Raw genomic sequence first — 20,043 nt, forward strand, 5'->3', positions numbered from 1 at the left:
ATAGCTAGAGGCTCAGATACCTCCTCTATTAACTCCTTGAGTATTCTAGGATGCATTTCATCAGGCCCTGGTGACTTGCAGGCATCTAACTTTTCTGAGTGATTTTTAACTTGCTCTTTTTTTATTTTATCTTTAGTTTTAAAAAAAGTCATGGACAGGTCATGGGCTGTGATTTTTTGTTTACTGCCCATGACCAGTCCATAACTTACTAAAATTACCCATGACTAAATTGTAGCCTTAATCATGACCATCCCTGGCAGGTCTTTGTCTATCCTGATTGGAAAAACATCTAGTGATGGAGATTCCACAACTTTCCTAGGTAATTTGTTCCAGTGCTTAACTACCCTTACAATTAGAAAACTTGCCTCTGTAATTTAAGTCCATTACTTCTTGACCTGCCCTCTGTGGATAAGGAGAACAATTTATCACCCTCTTCTTTGTAAGAACCTTTCACATACTTGAAAACTTTTATGTCCCCCCCCATAGTCTTCTCTTGACTAAACAAATCCTATTTTTTCAATCTTTCCTTGTAGGTCATGTTTTCTAAGCCTTTAATCATTTTTGTCGCTCTCCTCTGGACTTTCTCCAATTTATCCACATCTCTCCTGTGGAGGCCTTTGCTGAGCAATTTAGTGCTGGGCAATGTTCTCCAACTGAGACCATAGTGCTGAGCAGAGTGGAAGAATTACTTCTCACGTCTTGCTTACAACACTCCTGCTACTACGTCCCAGAGTGATGTTCACTTTTTTTGCAACAATATTACAGTGTTGACTCGTATTTAGTTTTTGATCCACGATAACTCCCAGATCTCATTCTGCAGTACTCCTTCCTAGTCAGTCATTTCCCATTTTGTATTTGTACAATTGATTATTCCTTAATTGTAGTACTTTGCACTTGTCCCTTCTGAATGTCATCCTATTTCTTTCAGACCATTTCTTCAATTTGTCAGGATCATTTTGAATTCTAATCCTATTCTCCAAAGTGCTTGCAACCCCTCCCAGCTTGGTATCGTATGCAAACTTTGTAAGTGTACTCTCTGTGCCACTAGGCAAATTTATGAAGATACTGACTAGAACTGAACCCAGGACAGATCCCTCCTGCACCCCACCTGATATGCCTTTCCAGCTTGAGTATGAACCATTGATAGCTACTCTCAGAGTACGATTTTCCAACCAATTGTGCACCCACCTTATAGTAGGTTCGTCACTAGGTTATATTTCCCTAGTTTGCTTATGAAGAAATCATGTGAGACGGTATCAAAAGTCTTACTAAAGTCGAGATATATGACATCTACTGCTTCCCCCCTCCACAAACCCTGTTACCCTGTCAGAGAAGGATATTGGGGTGGTTTGACATGATTTGAGGTTTTTCCCCTCCATTTATCTGAGGCATCAAGATTATCATTACAATTCTATACAAGAGTCTATACTAAAAGTACATTAAGGTTCTAAAGTCAAGCACTCAAAAGTTAGGAAAATGCCAGGTCACCTGTGCAACCTGGTTAACTCTTAGGTATGGCATAATAAAGAACAGGGGTTCTATTTTGAGCTCTGCCACAAATGGCCTTGTGCAAACCTTCCATTACCCCTTTATGCTGTTTGCCTGCTTCTTAAGATAGGGGTGTGATACATGCTCAATAAAAATCACAGAATTAATAAAACCAGTCAGTAAAAGATCCAAGCCTAGAACTCATGGTCTCCTCCTGGCTCCCAGTGCAGTAGACCTTCCTCTAGGCTGAAAGAGTAGCTGCTGTTGTTCCCCCACCCCATCCGCTCTGTTCCTAGCATGTAGGGGGCTCACTGGGACCTGGGAGCATATACAGTGCACTTAGCATATGCGGAGAAGAGCTCTGTGGGACTAGTGGGGCTACTCAGTGCAGATGGAATATAGAAACTTTAACAGGAAGACTCAAACAATCTCTGAGCACGTGCAAATCATTTTTTTTTTAGAGGCTTATGAATCAGCTAAATCTGGGCAAATTTTCATGGGGGCAGTAAAAGACACTTCTGTAAACCCAGCACTATCTACTGGCCAAACTTCAAGTCGCTGCTCAAAATCCCATATATGCTAAAGCTCTTCATAGGAACAGCTGGATAATTTTATTTATTTAACATTGGCAAAGCGATTTCCCCCACAACCTCATTTTTGGAAGTGGCTGACCAGTTTTTGCTCAAACTTTGCCAACAAAATTCAGCCTGAGGCAGAGAGCAAACATGGAAAATTTCAGCCCAAATGGTGAAAATTCAGCAAAGTTATAAGCAATTGGAAAGGGGTTTCTAATTAAAAAGGTTAGGCAACCTTAACTGTGTGTGTCATTGCCATCTTGCCTACAATACACTTGGCTAGTCAGACTTAATTTGAGACTAGGAATTGAAGAATTTAAGTACTAGCAAATTATACATGAAAATTAATTCAGTTAAACTAGAAGGGTTTGGGTATCAAATACTTACAAGTGTATGTTCATAAACATAGTTGTCAATAACATCTCCAAGAGTTGCTCCTTCATCCAGCAAGCCAATGGAGTAGTTTGCATCCTCAAGAAATCCTTTCATCTCAGCCGTATTCCGCAAAGCCGACAGTCATAAACCAAGAAACACAAGGGACAGGCCGTCAAGCCTTGGATCCGGGTCCTTAAATTATGCAACAAACTGCACCACAGAAACAAAAATGGTAAAATAAACCAGTTGATAACAAACAACACACATCATCCCCCAAGGCTTCTATTTTAATTTACGAAGGACCTTCCATTTTTGGTGTGCTGCAAATGATAAGACACTTGTTAAATGAAGCTTTCTGCTCTGCTCCCTTCACTTACCTTGGATCAAGAGACTGTGGGTCCTGCACAAAGATGCACAATTTTACTAATTCTCGGAGTAAAATAGAATAAAACTGCCTTAAACTGATGCTAAACTTTGAGATGAGTCAACTGTCTTATTTTCTACTAGAAAGGCACTACCCTTACCTCTATTCAAATGGCTGAAATAGTTCATATGAAAGTCCTGTTCTTGGTAAGGGTCTCAGGCTGGACACATTTATTTGTGTTTCATGACAGGGATTAAAAATGTACTGCTCTGGATTATACAAATTATTAAAAATACTCAGATAAACTGTAAACCCAAAACGTGGGTGGATGGAAACTTGTTTGCAATATTGTTGTATCCATGTTGGTCCCAGGATATTAGAGATAAGTTAGGTGAGGAAATCTTTTTTATTGGGCCAACTTCTATTGGTGATAAAGACAAGTTTTTGATCTGTATAGAGCTGTGTTTTTTGAAAGTCTCTTTCACCAACAGAAGGTGGTCCAATAAAATATATTATCTCATCCACCTTGTGTGTGGAAGCATAGTTCAATGTCCAGAGTGCGATCAGCACTGGATGTTCTTTATCATCTTAATAGCTGCAACCCCTTCTATGTTATTCCTCATATTTGGAGACAGATACCAAGGCTTTCAACAGTATGCTTCTTGCTGAGGCCTGGTCTACACAAGAAAATTAGCTTGGTATAACTACGTTGCTCATGGGCATGAAAAATCCATAATCCCGAGCAATGCAGTTAAACCAACCTAACCACGGGTGTGGAAAATGCTAGGTCAATGGGAGAATCCTGGCAACTGCCTCTTGGGGAGGTGGAGTATCTACGCTGACAGAAGAACCCCTCCCATCGGCATAGGTAGCATCCTCACTGAAGTGCTACAGCAGTGCCACTGCAGCATTTTAAGTGTAAACAAACCCCTATTCGTGGAGGCCTTATCCACAAGAAAGCCTTGAGTCTATTGGAAACATGCTAGCACTGAGATTTGTTAGGCTGTTCTTATATTTTCCGTTCACAGTTTTGTTTTGAATTTATAAAATAAAAATGCATACCTATTTTATGCATATATTAAATCCAGGATGGAAAAAATAATTGACTTTGTGCCAGTCTTACTTTATATACTGTCTTTCAAATCTCTTATTAAGAAGAGCTGAAGATATCAATAGAGTGGAGATAACATCAGTGAAAAGCAGTTATTTAAGAAGCTCGAAAATTGTATAAGAGCTATAACTGCATGTTTTAAAACTCATTTGTTGCATGTGCTATGCTGAGATTAAACAGTGACAGACTTCAAAATAAACCACTGATGTAAGAAACATGCAAATATACGTATTTCTAAATATATTCATAGCCAAATTTGAGTTAATTTGTCTTTTGGACTCCTGAGGGTCGAAATGACAGTCTGGACCTATACATTGAATGCTTCCGCCGATGTGCACAGGCAGAGATCGTGGAAAAACAACATCGCTTGCCTCATAACCTAAGCTGTGCAAAACGCAATGCCATCCACAGCCTCAGAAACCACCCTGACATTATCATCAAAAAGGCTGATAAAGGAAGTGCTGTTGTCATCATGAACAGGTCTGACTACCAAAAGGAGGCTGCCAGACACTCTCCAATACCAAATTCTACAGGCCACTTCCCTCAGATCCCACTGAGGAATACACTAAGAAACTGCACCATCTACTCAGGACACTCCCTACACTAACACGGAACAAATCAACATACCCTTTACAGCCCCGACCAGGGCTTATTCTATCTACTACCCAAGATCCACAAACCAGAAATCCTGGATGCCCCATCATCTCAGGCATTGGCACTCTCACTGAAGGACTGTCTGGATATGTGGACTCTCTACTCAGACCCTATGCCACAGCACTCCCAGCTATCTCCGTGACACCACTGATTTCCTGAGGAAACTACAATGCATTGGTCACCCCCCAGAAAACACCATCCTAGCCACCATGGATGTAGAGGCTCTCTACACAAACATCCCACACACAGATGGAATACAAGCTGTCAGGAACAGTATCCCTGATGATGCCACAACACAACTGGCTGCTGAGCTCTGTGCCTTTATCCCACACACAACTATTTCAAATTTGATGACAATATATATCTCCAGATCAGTGGCACTGCTATGGGCACCCGCATGGCCCCACAATATGCCAATATTTTTATGGCTGACCTGGAACAACGCTTCCTCAGCTCTCGTCCACTCACGCCCCTTCTCTACCTACGCTACATTGATGACATCTTCATCATCTGGACCCATGGGAAGGAGACTCTGAAAAATTCCACACGATTTCAACAGCTTCCCTTGAGCTGATGGTGTCAAAATATTAGCAGATTTGAATTGAAGCTCAGAGATTTCTCTCTTGAAAGAGCTGTTCCTGAAGTTTTTTTGCTGCAGGTATGGCCACCTTTAGTCTGACTTATAGCTGCTGGCCAGGGAGGTTGAAGTGCTCTCCTGCAGTTTTGTAATTGCATTCTAATATTCTGACTTGTGTCCATTATTCTTTTCCCGTTAGATGAACTGTCCAGGATTTTGGCCAGATGTACATAGCAGAGGCAGGCATTGCTGGCATATAGAATGCGTATATTACATTGGTGGTGCGTCTCGATGCAAGTGAATGAATGAGTGATGGATTGTGGACTGATCTGGTTAGGTCCTGTGATTGGTTTTGGCTGTCGCTACTAATTCGTTTGATCGCCGTGAGTTGTATTTGTAGACTTATCTGTTCGCGCAGACAGAATCCGTGTGCAGTGTACTCACATTGGGTGTGACATCCTGAGGATCAATGCTGATATGTCTCTATGCTCTAAGAGCATACACTCCTCTCGCGTACTGGAACCCGCGCGGATCGTGTGATATAGCCCTCCTGCGCTATATAGCGCTCCTAGTCATAGGCTGGAGCTCGCTCCGTCTCGCTCCGATTGGTGGATTACGTCTTCAGAGTTGGCATAGAAAGTTGCTGTGGGCAAGGATTGGGGCCTGACCACCCGTAGGCCTATGTTTGAAATGTGGGTCATTGTCCAGCGATGGGCTGTACGGATCCCTGATGATGCGGATTGGAGGGTTTCATAACTGGGGGCTGTATTGTCTGGCCAGTGGATCCTGTTGTCGTTTCTTTATCTTGGGTTGTCTTGCAGATATAGGAAGGATTCTGTAGGTACACATCTGGCTCTTTTGATCTGTGTCTTTATTGCTCTATGTTTCCTCGTGCGCGGTATTGTAGTTCTGAGCATGCTGGTAGAGAATTTTGTAGGTGTTGATCTCTCTTTGTTGAACAAAGACTGTGAATGGCTTGCCAACTACAGAACCAGTTTCTCCTCCCTTGGTTTTCACACCTCAACTGCTAGAACAGGGTCTCATTCTCCCTGATTGAACTAACCTCGTTATCTCTAGCTTGCTTGCTAGCATATATATACCTGCCCCTGGAAATTTCCACTACATTCATCTGACAAAGTGGGTATTCACCCACGAAAGCTCATGATCCAAAACGTCTGTTAGTCTATAAGGTGCCACAGGATTCTCTGCTGCTTTTACAGATTCAGACTAACACAGCTACCCCTCTGATACTTAAAGTCTGAACTGGCAGTTAAAAGTTTTTTTCTGAACAAGGTGCATCAATTCAATTTAACAGAGTGACAATTTGGGTCAAGAAGGGCCCTGAATAACTAAAACATGTTTTTTATTAAATACACAATGTATTAATATGGGTGTATGTGACATAATGCCAAGTAATTTCACATAAAAATGTGCACATGGCTAAGAATTACCAATTGCTGACTGGATCATTCCATCAGTCTTACTTGCTTAATAGGCTGAACTCTTTTAATCCTGCTTAAAACAAGTTCTTTTAGAACCCTTTGAGATTTTAAAGATTAATTATCCAGATCCTAGGCTGGAGTTTAAAAAAACTTGTCTATCATTTTTACACAAACATTGTGGATATTGCCCAAAAACTCTGGTTGAAGATGTCACACTGATTAGGAAAAAGTTGAGAGCTTACTAGAAAGATATGCTACTTTGCTTTGAAATAAAAGCTTTGTAGATTTTAACAGTTTTTAGAACAAATTGTACAGACGCTGCAATAACCAAATGAAAAGAAAGGACAGTTACCTGTTCCATAACTAGCGTTCTTTGAGATGTGTTGCTCAGATGTATTCCACAGTAGATGTGCGTGCTTGCCACATGCACTGGTACCTGAAGTTTTTCCCTTAGCAGTATCCATGGGGGAGAGGGAGAGCACCGCTGCAACCCCTGGAGTGATGCCTCTATATCGCGCTATAAGGGGAGCTGCGCACTCCCCCCATCCTTGGTTCCTTCTTGCCAGACAACTCGACAGGGGAAGGAGGGCAGGATGTGGAATACACCTGAGCAACACATCTTGAAGAACACCAGTTATGGAACAGGTAACTGTCTTTTCTTCTTCCAGTGATTGCTCATGTGTATTCCACAGTAGGTGACTCCAAACTATGTCTGATGGAGGCAGGTAGGAGTTTACAGGTTTCTGGGATGCCGTACCACCCTACCAAACCCGGCATCATCCCATACTTAGGAGACGATCGCATAATGCGAAGGTGTTGACAGAGGACCACTTGGCAGCTCTGCATATGTTCTGGATAGGGATGTGAGCTACACAGGTGGCCGACGAGGCCTGAACTCTCGTAGAATGAGCCTTAACGATAGCCAGCGGGGGAAGCCTTGCCAGCTCATAACATGTGTATGCATGAGCTGATCCAGCGCGAAAGGCACTGGGTAGAAATCGTCTGCCCCCTCATCTGTTCAGCCGACGCAACGAACAGCTGCGAGGATTTCCGGAATGGCCTGGTTCGGTCTAGGAAAAAGCCAACACCCTACACACATCTAGCGTGTGCAGGCGGCGCTCCTTGTTGAAGGAATGGGGCTTAGGACAGAGTACCACTAGGAAAATATCCTGATCCATATGGAATGTGGAGACCACCTTTGGGAGAAAAACGGAGTGTGAATGAAGCTGGACCTTATCCTTGTGGAAGATCACATATGAGGGTTCCAAGGTCAAGGCCTTAAGCTCGAAGACACGTCGGGCTGATGTAACGGCCACAAGGAATGCTATCTTCCATGACAGGTGAGACCAGGAACACGTGGCCAAGGACTCAAAGGGAGGACCCATGAGGCAGGATAACATTAGGTTTAGATGCTGTTGTGGCACGAGGGGCCTAGCATATGGGAATGAACAATCCAGGCCCTTTAGAAAGCAGGAGATCATACTGTGGGAAAAGACTGAGTGGCCCTGTACCGGCAGGTGAAAGGCCGATATGGCCGCCAAATGCACCCTGACGAAGGTGGGAGCTAGCCCTTGGGTCTTAAGGGACAGGAGATAAGTGAGAATGAGTTGGAGCAATGCGGACGATGGGGAAGTTCCCTGCTCCCCTGCCCACCTAGAGAACCTAGACCATTTGGCCAGGTACGTCCATCGCGTGGACGTTTTTCTGCTTTCCAGCAGAACTCGTCTGACATTCTCCGAACACCTCCCCTCTTCATCTAACCACAGAGCAACCATGCTATCAGGTGAAGTGCGGCCAGGTTGGGGTGCAGGAGGCATCCCCACTCCTGGGAGAAGAGAACTGGGCGAAGCAGCAGCCACCACGGAGGAGCCGTTAAGAGTTGCAGGAGAGTCCCGTACCAGTGCTGACTGGCCCAATCCAGGGCTATGAGGATGACATGCGTCCTGTCTGCTTTTACTTTTTGCAGGACTTTGCGTATCACGGGGAAAGGTCAGAAGGCATAGAAAAGTTGGGCCAACCACCAGAGGAAGGCATCCGAGATCACCCCCCCTTCCTGTCCCTCCCCTGGAGCAGAACTGGGGGCAGCTGCAAAGAGGTCGACCCGGGGAACTCCCCACTCTTGGAGGAGCTGTAGGGCGACCTCCCAGTGGAGTGACCACTCATACTGGTGGGAAAACACCCTCCGGAGGTGATCAGCCCACACACTGCAGGCACCGGTAGGTGGAAGGCTTGAAGGGAGATATTGTGGGCTATACAGAACTCCCAAAGGCTCAGGGCTTCCAAGCATAGGGCCGAGGAATGTGTTCATCCCTGTCTGTTGATGTAATACATCGCAGCCATATTGTCCATGAGGACTCTGACCACCTTCCTGTGAAGGTGCCCGCAGAAGGCCATGCATGCCAGCCGTATTGCCCTGAGCTTCCTGACATTTATGTGTACAGATAATTTCGAAGATGACCATCTCCCTTAGATTTGAACATTCCTATGTGGGCTCCCCAGCCCACGTCCGAGGCATCCAACACCAGATCTAGTGAGGGGGAGATTTCTTGGAAGGGGACCCCTTGCAGCATATTGCACAGAAGGGACCACCATTGTAGGGCAGCAACTACCTGGGACGGTATCGTGACAACCTTGTCCAGCCCGTCCCAAACCTGGCTGGAGGGGCCTCATTCTGAGCCTGGCATGGCAAACCACGGACGTGCATACTGCCACGTAACCGAGGTTCCGAAGGCACAATCTCACTGTCGTCACTGGGAAGGCCATGACTGAGGCAATGAGACCTTTTAGGGTCTCGAACCTGTCCCAGGGAAGAGAGGCTGTGGCCTCTAATGAGTCCAGTAGAGCCCCTATGAACCGTATGCATTGAACCGGGACTAACGTAGACTTGGCCTCGTTTACCACTAGGCCAAAATCTGCACATGTGGACAGAAGTCCCACCTGGGCCTGTACCCGGGACCAAGAAGTGCCCTTGAGAAGCCAATTGTCCAGGTAAGGGAAAATTTGTACCCCTTTCCTCTGGAGATAGGCTGCTACCACCACCATGCATTTGATGAAAACTCTGAGGGCTGTGGAAAGGCCAATTCCCCTACCAGAAATCAGAGGAAACACCTGTGTCCCTCAAAAATATGGATATGGAAATATGCGTCCTGGAGATCCAGGGCCGCAAACCAATCCCCCGGGTCCAGGGAGAGGATGAGAGAGGCCAGGGATACCATACAGAACCTGTAGCGGACCATAAAACTGTTGAGATCCCGGAGGTCTAAGATTGGCCTGAGGAAATACCAGGAATAGAAGCCCTTGTTCTGAAATTCTACCGGTACCCTTTCCACCGCCCACAGGTGGACGAGGCGTGCCACCTCTTGCTCTAGGAGACAGGCATGCTCCAGATCCCCGAGGCTCGCCCAGCGCTGGGGGTGGGGTGAAGTGAACTGCAACGTGTAGCCCTTGGAAATAGTGTCCAACATTATCTGGGACCACTCCACTCGGAAGGCAAATAAACGGTTGCAGAACACAAACTTTATTAACCAGGGGGAGGAGGGGTGTCTCCCTGGCAACAAGCCCAGTGGCCCCCTGCAAAGAATTAATACCGCCTCTTTCCCTGCCTTTTGCCCTTTGAGGGGCCAGGCCCTGGGGCTGAGCGGGACCGACACTGGGACCTGCGTCTCTGTTCCCTCGGTCTTTTAGGAGGGGGCTCGTATCTGCCCCTAGCAGGAGAAGCTGAAGTTTGCGGCTTAGGTTTGTCCTTCGCCGGAGGGATGTATAGGCTCAAGGTTTGCAGGGTTGTACGGGAGTCTTTCATCCCATGCAGGTGGACATCAGTTTTGTCCGCAAACAATGCGTTCCCGTGGAAGGGAAAGTCCCGCATCAAGGACTGGGACTCTGCAGACAGTCCAGACAGGAGAAGCCATGATGCCCTGAGCATGGATACAGCAGAGGCTATCGATCGGGCTGCTGTGTCTGCTGCCGCCTGGAGGGCTGCTTTCGCCGCTGATGCCCCTTCCTCTACCAGAGCCCTGAACTCCTTTTTGTCTTACTCCGGGAGGAGAGGTTCGAACTTTGGTAGGGACCCCCATAGATTGAAATCATATCGACTTAGAAGGGCTTGGTGATCGGCCACGCTGAGCTGGAAACTCGCCGAGAAATAAACCTTCCTGCCAAACGCATCCAGTCTCCTGGCATCTTTATCCTTAGAGGTGGGTGCGAACTGACCGTGACGTTTCCGGTCGTTAACTGATTCTACCACCAGGGAGTTAGGTGCCGGGTGGGAGTACAGGTATTTGTGGCCCTTAGCCGGCACGAAGTATTTCTTCACTTTCTTGGAGATGGGGACCAAGAAAGCTGGGGTTTGCCACAGGGTAGTCAAGATATTGGCTACCCCCTGGCGGAGAGGTAGGGGCACATGGCCTGGTGCCAAGGATGACAGTACATTAAAGAGAGTCAGACAGCTCCATCTCCTCAGCCTGGAGCTGGAGATTGGACACCGCCCTCTTGAGGACTTCAGGGCTCACCAAGAGCTCCTCTTGTGGGATGGGCAGCAGTGCTGCTATGGTATCCTGCAGTGCCGGTGAGGGGACCAGCATGGAGCCTAGGGCATCGAATGGTACTGGTGAGTCGATCACCAGGTCAGAGTCCAGCCTTGGTACCATCGGCTCAGGACCTGTTGATTTCTCCTTCTGTCGTGGAGGGGAGGCCAAAGGAGCCTGAGAAACTCTGGCCACCGAGCGAGGTCTTGCCTGGGCAGGGATCTGCGGCCATGGTGCCCATTAACACCATTGCCCTTGCCATGGTGCTCCGTGCCACTGATCAGCTTGGGTGCCGGGTGATGCAGTTTGCTCTCGCAGAGCCACGCAATTTGGAGATGGACGGCCGGGTGCCGATGTGGAGGTCACTGACGATGGCATGGTATCGTAGGAGCAACGATGCCTGCGATGGTGCCCTCCATATGACTGGGACCTTGAGGACAAAGATTGGTACCCATCCAAGGTACTACTCCTGTACTCACCCCGGCGGCCAGAGCTACGACACTTTGGTGCTGGTGAATTACGAGATGAGTCCCATGCACGATATCTGGTAGAGCGGAAGCTTGAGTCGGAGCGTCTATGTTGGCGGCGACGGGATCGGCTTCAATAGCTTTGACGCGAAGAACAGCAGTTGGCACGGTTATCCTGGTGCCTGTGTCCCTGGTGGCGGGTCATAGAGGAGTTCCGAGGCTCCCTCGCAGGCTGCAAGCCAGTCAGCCTAAGCGGGGTAGAGGGCTGGGTGTGAGCTGCAGAAAGACTGCGTCGAGCGAGGCAGCAAGCAGTGCTTGGAGCGGGGACTGTGCCACGTTGGGGAGGGTTGCTGTGCTCCCAGTGGCGGCTTCCCTTGAGATCGAGGGCCCGTCCCAGACGGCGCCCCGGATACCAAGAGGGTTAAAATGTCTCACGTGGCCTGTGCCGTCAATGGAATCCTCACCTCAGGGGACGCACAGACGGAGGGACCGAGCTGCTCTGCTCAACACAAGTCGAAGGCCTAGGTCCCCCAGGGGGATTGCGGGCTGCCCACCTTGGGTCCAGTCTCACCTCACTTTTCTCTCGGTGCTGCTGAGTCTTCCCTTGCTTCTTTGAAGGGGAGCGATGCCGGATAGCAGAGGGGACTTTGCGCCGTCGAAGACGCAGTGCCGGGCGCCGAATCCGTGCAGCATGCCAGTGTCAGCACTGATTCCACTAGGAGCATGCAAAGTCTAATGTCCCTCTTATTCTTAGTCTGCTGTTTGAAAGATCTACAGATCCTACAGTGCTCACTTATGTGGATCTCAGTAAGCAGCAGAGACAGTGTGTGCGGGGATCACTTCTTGGCATAGAACTGCGACAGGAGTCGCACAACTTGAAGCCTGGGGCACAGGGCATGCCTCAAGCCCAGACAACTAACTGGAGAAACTATTTAACTATTGAAAAACTGTACTACTAAGGCTAACTAGACAAACAGCAACAAGGCTGGAGCACGAAGTTCCGACTACCTTCACTGGCGGCAAGAAGGAACTGAGAGTGGAGGAAAGTGCGCAGCTCCCCTTATAGCACGATATAGAGGTGCCACTCCGGGGTCACAGCAGTGCTCCCCACCCCCCCATGGGTACTGCTAAGGGAAAAACTTCCAGCACCAGTGCACGTGGCGAGCACGCACACCCACTGTCGAATATACATGAGCAATCACTCAAAGAACTCCTCATTGTTTCAAAGATCCGCATTTTCCTATATTTGAGGTCCTAAGTATAGCACAAAAAGCTATACTTCTATCAAGGGGTTAAAAATAACTCGAACCACCACAAAACATGGCTGACTTTCTAAAAGTTAGTAAGATAACTATGACTTCAGATGGCTTGAAGACCATTGTACTATTTCTGGGGGGATTCTGCACCACTGCACACGCACAGAATTCATGTCCCCACAGATTTCTTTGCTTCCCTGACAAAAAATGACTCTCTGATGGGAAGCAAAGGGAATCCGCAAAAGTTGTCATGTGCCACTCCCCAGCAGTGTGAGTGTGTTGTTCTGGGTGCCCAGAGCAGCCAGCTGAGACGTAAATCTGGGGGCAGGGTGGGGAGGAGCTGGGGATGCTCCAGCGAGTGGCTTCTACCCTGTGCTAGGCTCAGCTGTTAATCCTGGCTTGGCTGGGGAGGATGGGACTTCCTCTTCCCCTGCAAGGAGCAGTCAGGGCTTGGTCAGACTCACCCCAACCCCCACTTCTCAGTTGATGATGGGAGGAGTCATTGTAAAGGGAGCTGCTCCCCCATCCACCCAACCCCCAAGGATCCAGGACCCCCTGCACCCAAACCCCCACCACAACAAGCCTCACATTCTGCATCTGGAGCCCCCCTGCACCCAAGCCCCTGCCCACTCAGCTTCTAGACCCTCACCCCTGCTTCCAAACTGCCCCTACACTCAAACCCCCATTCTGACAAACTCCACCCCAGATCTTCATCCAGATCTCCCCAACACCCAGAACCCCCACCAAGACACCTGTACCCAGATTTCCCCACACCTGGATCCCCTCACACTTGCATCCAGCTAGGCTGAGCTTCCTGCCTACCCCTAGTGCACCTGGCATGGAGGGGCATGGCCCTGGAGTGTTTCTGGGGCAGGCCTGGCCCTTGTGCTGTGTCAGGGGTAGGTGCAGCCTCACCACCAAGTCCATGTCCTAGTGAGGGGACAGGGCTGCAAGGTGATCTCCCATCTCCATGCTGTCAGGAGCGTGTGCTCCCCAATGCCATGTTGGAGCTATCACATTTATTTATTGACAAATAAAATTTACAGAATTTAAAAATACTGTGTGTAGAATTTTTATTTCTTGGCACAGAATTCTCTCAGGAGTACATTGTACTAACCCCTTCACCCTTTCCCCAAAAAGGATGCTCAGAAATGAAATGTAAAACTACTTTAAGCGTGTTTAGTAAGGTTATGAAAAACAATACTGCTAGTATCTCAGGCCATCTTTGATATGGACAACTAATATGCAATTCTACTTAGCATTTTAATCTGGTGTATGGAAACAAAGCCTGGGGCCTTGACTCATTTTAAAACTACATGGTCAGAAAAGTGCCTTAAATAAAACTGTACTTTCTTATCTGGCATACCTGCCCTTGTACATATAGCTTATCTGAGAATTGTACTTTTGAGAGGCCTGCACAGCCAAAACTACAGGAGAGTGAGATGGATCCCCTGATTGTAAATAATTCTGTTGATACCAAAGTTCTTAGCTGTAGAAACCTCACTACAAGTAATGTGAACCAGAAAGACAGTGGAGATGTCTATCAGATTAGGTTGAGTTTGTATGTTTGGCAATTAAAATTTTACTTTTAAACCTCAGCACATTTGGTTTGGAATCAGTGATGCCACTATGGAACACCAGCGTACTGTTTACATAGCTACTATGCACAATACAATATCATTTTAAACACTCCAACAGTATCCTAGGGAGGAGCCCATGAACCCAATTTTCAGACTGCAGGCAGCAGTTACAACAAAACAACAGTGGGAAGACTAGCTCAAATCTTCATTTTATTAAATTTGGTGTAGTTCTGGAATCTATTCAGGGACTGATGGACAAAAGAGAGGACAAGTTATAAACAGACGTTAAAATGATGGAAAATAGGTTCTCTGTTGCTGTCATTTCTTAATACTACAATTTTAAGGAAAAAATAGTGTTTGACTGTTCTTCAAGATGTGTCCCTCTATGTGTGTTCCGCTGTAGGTGACTTCACAGTAGTATCCCCCATGGAGGGCTGAGACTTTGGAGTGGAGTCTGTTACTCCAGAGTACTGTGGAGTCCAAGATGGCATCAAAGGCCAAATCTCCAGTAATTGCATACTGTTCTATGAAACTGTGAACAGAGGCTCAAGTCGCACTTCTCCAGATTTCCAAGATAGGGACATCTTTAAGGAATGCAACCAAGGTAGAAATTGTGGCGTGCATAAGGATTCTGGACAGAGGCAACAGTTTGCACCCCTGATAACAGTGATTAATGCAACCCGAGACCCATTTGGATAGTCTTTGCACCAATATGCACATATTAAAACACAATCCCAACTATACACATAAAATGATGGGGTTTAAATTAGCTATTACCACTCAAGAGAGATCTTGGAGTCATTGTGGATAGTTCTCTGAAAACACCCACTCAATGTGCAGCGGCAGTCAAAAAAAAGACCAGAATATTGGGAATCATTAAGGATAGATTTAAAAATTTTATTAAGATGATAAAAAAGTGAACGGTACAGAGTTTAAGCACAGAAGTTTTACAGACTGAGGGTGCAAAGTTTGGTTCAAGATTGGGCGGCATAAGGAATACATAATCAGCAATAGCCCCGATTGGAGGTAAAAGGTTGATGGTCAGAGTACGGACATTGAGATATGAGGGTCTGAAGTTCATAAAGTGGCTATGTTCGGGTATGGAGTATAATGAGTGGATTAATAAGACAGAAAATATATTGCCTCTATAAAAATCCAAGAAGGTTGGTGGCGACTCGACATCTAAAATAGTGAATGCCAGTGAAAATGAGGTAGGATCAGAGTCTAAAATAGGGAAAGAACAACGTTAAAAATTACTTTGACAAGTTAGATGTCTTCAAATCACCAAGGCCTGATGAAATGCATCCTAGAATACTCAAGGGGCTGATGGAGGAGATATCTGAGCCTTTAGCAATTATCTTTGAAGAGTCATGGAAGATGGGAGACATTCCAGAAGACTGGAAAAGGGACTTATATTTGCCCATCTATAAAAACGGAAATAAGGACAACCTAGGGAATTACAGACCAGTCGGCTTAGCTTCTGTACCCAGAAAGATAATGGAGCAAATAATTGCAAATTTATTTCTTAAACACCTAGAAGACAATAAAGTGATAAGTAACAGCATGGATTTGTCAAGAACAAACCGTGTCAAACCAACCTGATAGCTTTCTTTGCCAGGGTAACAAGCCTTGGGAGAGGGTAGGGGGGAAGAGAATCGGTAGATGTGGTATATCTTGACTTTAATAAGGCTTTTGATACTGTCTCGCATGACCTTCTCGTAAACAAACTTGGGAAATGCACCCACCTTTATAGTAGCTCCATCTAGGTTGTATCACTGGTTGGAAAATCATTCCCAGAGAGTAGTTATCAGAGGTTCACAGTCATGCTGGAAGGGCATAACGAGTGGGGTCCCGCAGAGATGGGTTCTGTTCAATATCTTCATCAATGATTTAGATAATGGCAGAGAAAGTACACTTATAAAGTTTGTGGACAATACCAAGCTGGGAGGGGTTGCAAGTGCTTTAGAGGATAGGATTAAAGTTCAAAATTATCTGGACAAACTGGAGAAATGGTCTCAAGTAAACAGGATGAAATTCAATAAGGACAAATGCAAAGTACTCCACTTAAGAAGGAACAATCAGTTGCACACATACAAAATGGGAAATGACTGCCTAGGAAAGAGGACTGCAGAAAGGGATCTGGGTGTCATAGTGGATCACAAGCTAAATATGAGTCAACAGTTGCCAAAAAACAAAAATCATTTTGGGATGTATTAACAGGAGTATTTTAAGCAAGACACGAAGTAATTCTTCACCTCTATTCCACACTCATTAGGCCTCAATATTGTGTCCAGTTCTGGGCACACATTTCAGGAAAGATGTGGACAAATTGGTGAAAGTCCAGAGAAGTGCAACAAAAATGATTAAAGGTTTAGAATACATGACCTGTGAAGGCAGATTGAAAAAAATTGGGTTTGTTTAGTCTGGAAAAGAGAAGACTGAGGGGGGACACGATAACAGTTTTCAAGCACATAAAAGGTTGTTACAAAGAAGAGGGAGAAAAATTGTTCTTAACCTCTGAGGATAGGACAAGAAGCAATGGGCTTAAATTGCAGCAAGGGCGATTTAAGTTGGACATTAGGAAAAACTTCCTAACCATCAGAATGGTTAAACACTGGAATAAATTGCCTATGGAGGCAGTGGAATCTCAATCATTGGGGATTTTTAAGAGCAGGTTGGACAAACCCCTGTCAAGGATGGTCTAGACAATACTTAGTCCTGCCCTGAGTGCAGGGGACTGGACTAGATGACCTCTCAAGGTCCCTTCCAGATCTATGATTTCTATGGTACACCCACATCTTGAATACTGCATGCAGATGTGGTCATCCTCTCAAAAAAAGATATTGGAATTGGAAAGGGTTCCAAAAAATGGCAACAATAATAATTGGGGGTATGGAACTGGGACTTTTCAGCTTGGAAAAGAGATAACTAAGGGGGATATGATTTAAGTCTATAAAATTATGATTGGTGTAGAGAAGTAAATAAGGAAGTGTTATTTACTTATAACAGAAGAACTAGGGTCACCAAATGAAATAGACAGTAGGTTTAAAAACAAACAAAACGAAGTCTTTTTTCATACAACACAGTCAATCTGTGGAACTCCTTGCCAGAGGATGTTGTGAAGGCCAAGACTATAACAGTGTTCAAAAAAGAACTAGATATGTTCATGGATGATAGATCCATCAATGGCTGTTAGCCAGGATGGGCAGGGATGGTTCCCCTAACCTCTGTTTGCCAGAAGCTGGGAATGAACAACAGGGGATGGATCACTTGATTAGCTGTTCGTTCCCTCTGGGGCACCTGGGATTGGCCACTGTCAGAGGACGGGATCATGAGCTAGATGGACCTTTGGTCTGACCCAGTATGGCAGATCTTAGCTTGTTACGGTATCGTGGAGCCTTTGGATCTTTCCGGAAGTGAAAGGAAGAGTTTAAAGGACTTCCTGAAGTCCTTAGTTCTCTCAAAGTACAATGCTAGTGCTCTTCCAATATTTAGCATATTCAGAATCACCTCTTGTCACAGTGTGGTTTTGGGAGAAAAAAATGGAGATGGATCTGCTGAGATCTCTCTCTCTGATAGAACTGGAAGGGATCCTGAATGGTCATTGAGTCCAGGCCCCTGCCTTCACTAGCAGGACCAAGTACTGATTTTGCCCCAGATCCCTAAGTGGCCCCCTCAAGGACTGAACTCACAACCCTGGGTTTAGCAGGCCAATGCTCAAGCCACTGAGCTATTCCCCCCTGCCCTGTGCTGATTCATATGGAAAGTGGAGACAATTTTAGGGAGAACCTTGGGATGCAGCCTTGTATTGTGATGAGAGACCAGGGAAATTACATCATCCTGGTCACTGTCAGACTCATCACTGGGTAAGGGTGGTGCTGACCATAGTATTGGTGGTCCACAGCCCAGTGCTCAGGCACTGGGATGTGCGCAGTACCAGGGACCTAGTAACAAGTAACAGGGATTGCCGTTCCTCCCAAACTGTCAGGTCTTTAGGGTACCTGAACTCTTGTGGTACCACTGGCTCACTCAGTACTGCGGAGGAGCGTCTATAGTATGTTGTCAGTACCAATGGTTATGAAGGTGCAGAACACTCCTGTCATAAACAGATAGCTAAGGGTTAATGATTCTTTTAGCTGTAAAGGGTTAACAAAGAGAACCAAACACCTGACCAGAGGACCAATCAGGAAACTGGATTTTTCAAAGCTCAGGGAGGGAATGTTTGGGTCTGTGTCTTTGTCTGGCTCTCAGCTATGAGAGGGATCTTTCTATCTTCAAGCTTCTAATCTTCAGTTTCAAAGTTGTAAGTACAAAGGTAGAAAAACAATAGGCTGTTATTGTTTTTTTGTATTTACATGTGTGTAGCTGCTGGAATGTTTAAATTGTAATTCTTTTTGAATAAGGCTGTTTTATTCATTTTTCTTTAAGAAATTGACCCTGTATTATTGTCACCTTGATACAGAGAATATTTTATGTCTTTTTCTTTCTTTTAAAAACCTTGTTTTTGAGTTTTCTCTGGTTAAGGCAAGGAACGAAGGGAGGGGGACCTCTCTTTGTGTTAAGCTTAACTAGGTTTGAATATGCATAGCCTCTGGGGAGGGGAAAGACTCTTAACTCTTGGGTTTGTGTTTCAAGGAATTGAAGCAGGAAAATCTGGGGGAGGTAAGAGGGGAGGAAGTGGGTTATTTTCCCTTTGTTGTAGACTCAGGGCATCTGAGTCCTTGGGGGTTCCCAAGGAAGGTTTGGGGAGACCAGAGTGAGCCAAACACTGGAAAGTTTTTGGCTGGTGGCAGCGCTATCAGATCTAAGATGGTAATTAGCCTTAGAGGAGTTATGCTATACATCATATTTGAACTCTAAGGTTCAGATTGAGGAATTTATAGTATGAACAATCCCTAGACTGAAGATTTTTCTCAGTGCTGCTCTTCCAGAGGCAGTCTGGTATTCTTTTGTCCTTAGAGGGGTACCACTGCCTCAGACAGAGGCCCTGGCATCTCTTGGTGGTGTGGCAGAGCTTATAGCAGAGGCACCCTGATTTTTTGGGTATTGTGCTCAGAGATGTTAAGTACCAAGGTGGTCAATCACCTACGGGAACCCTCTGGCTGGCAACTCAGTTTGGTGGTTTGGAGCCCCTTTTCCCACAAGCTTTTATGGGAATCTTTTTCCACAATTCTACCCTTTGAAGTTGACCCCAATATCACCTCCAGAGCCTTCAGCACCAGAGCCTCTGGAAGGTGAAGTGCCTTCTCCATAAAGGAGTTTTAACTTCAGCCCCTGGTTCTTCCAAGACACAACTTTAGCTGAATAGCATAGGGAGCACTTTTGAGGAATATGAACTCTCCCAGGCAAGCCACACTGTTCTAGGAATCAAACTCCTTGCAGGAGAGGCACCTCTTGAAGCTGGGGATGCTGGGAGGGAGGGGAGGGAGCTATTATACTCTAGCAGAGAGAGATGCAGAAGAAAGTTCTTTTTAAAAAAAAAAAAAAGAACTGAAAAAAAAACTTGGTGTGTCTTCTACATGCGGGGGGGAAGGAGAAATACCCCCAGACAGGACAGGGAAACAAACAGAAGTTCTCCCGCCCCTCCTCGCTTTTTTTTTTTTTTTTTTTTAAATCAACCGGTAAAAAGGA

General features: G+C 45.9%; 1 protein-coding gene across 2 annotated transcripts in view; it reads right to left on the minus strand.

The window, feature by feature from the left end:
* The window catches only part of AZIN1 (antizyme inhibitor 1), a 77,723-nt gene that overhangs the window by 33,992 nt on the left and 23,688 nt on the right, over positions 1 to 20,043 (minus strand). For both annotated transcript variants that reach the window (XM_032771316.2, XM_075063180.1), the window contains exon 3: positions 2,451 to 2,648. In XM_032771316.2, coding sequence (XP_032627207.1) covers positions 2,451 to 2,552 — 102 coding nt within the window. In that variant the 5' untranslated portion in view covers positions 2,553 to 2,648. The remainder of the gene's footprint in view (positions 1 to 2,450; positions 2,649 to 20,043) is intronic.

The sequence above is a fragment of the Chelonoidis abingdonii genome, chromosome 2 (genome assembly GCF_003597395.2).
Source record: "Chelonoidis abingdonii isolate Lonesome George chromosome 2, CheloAbing_2.0, whole genome shotgun sequence".
Lineage (NCBI taxonomy): Eukaryota > Metazoa > Chordata > Testudines > Testudinidae > Chelonoidis > Chelonoidis abingdonii.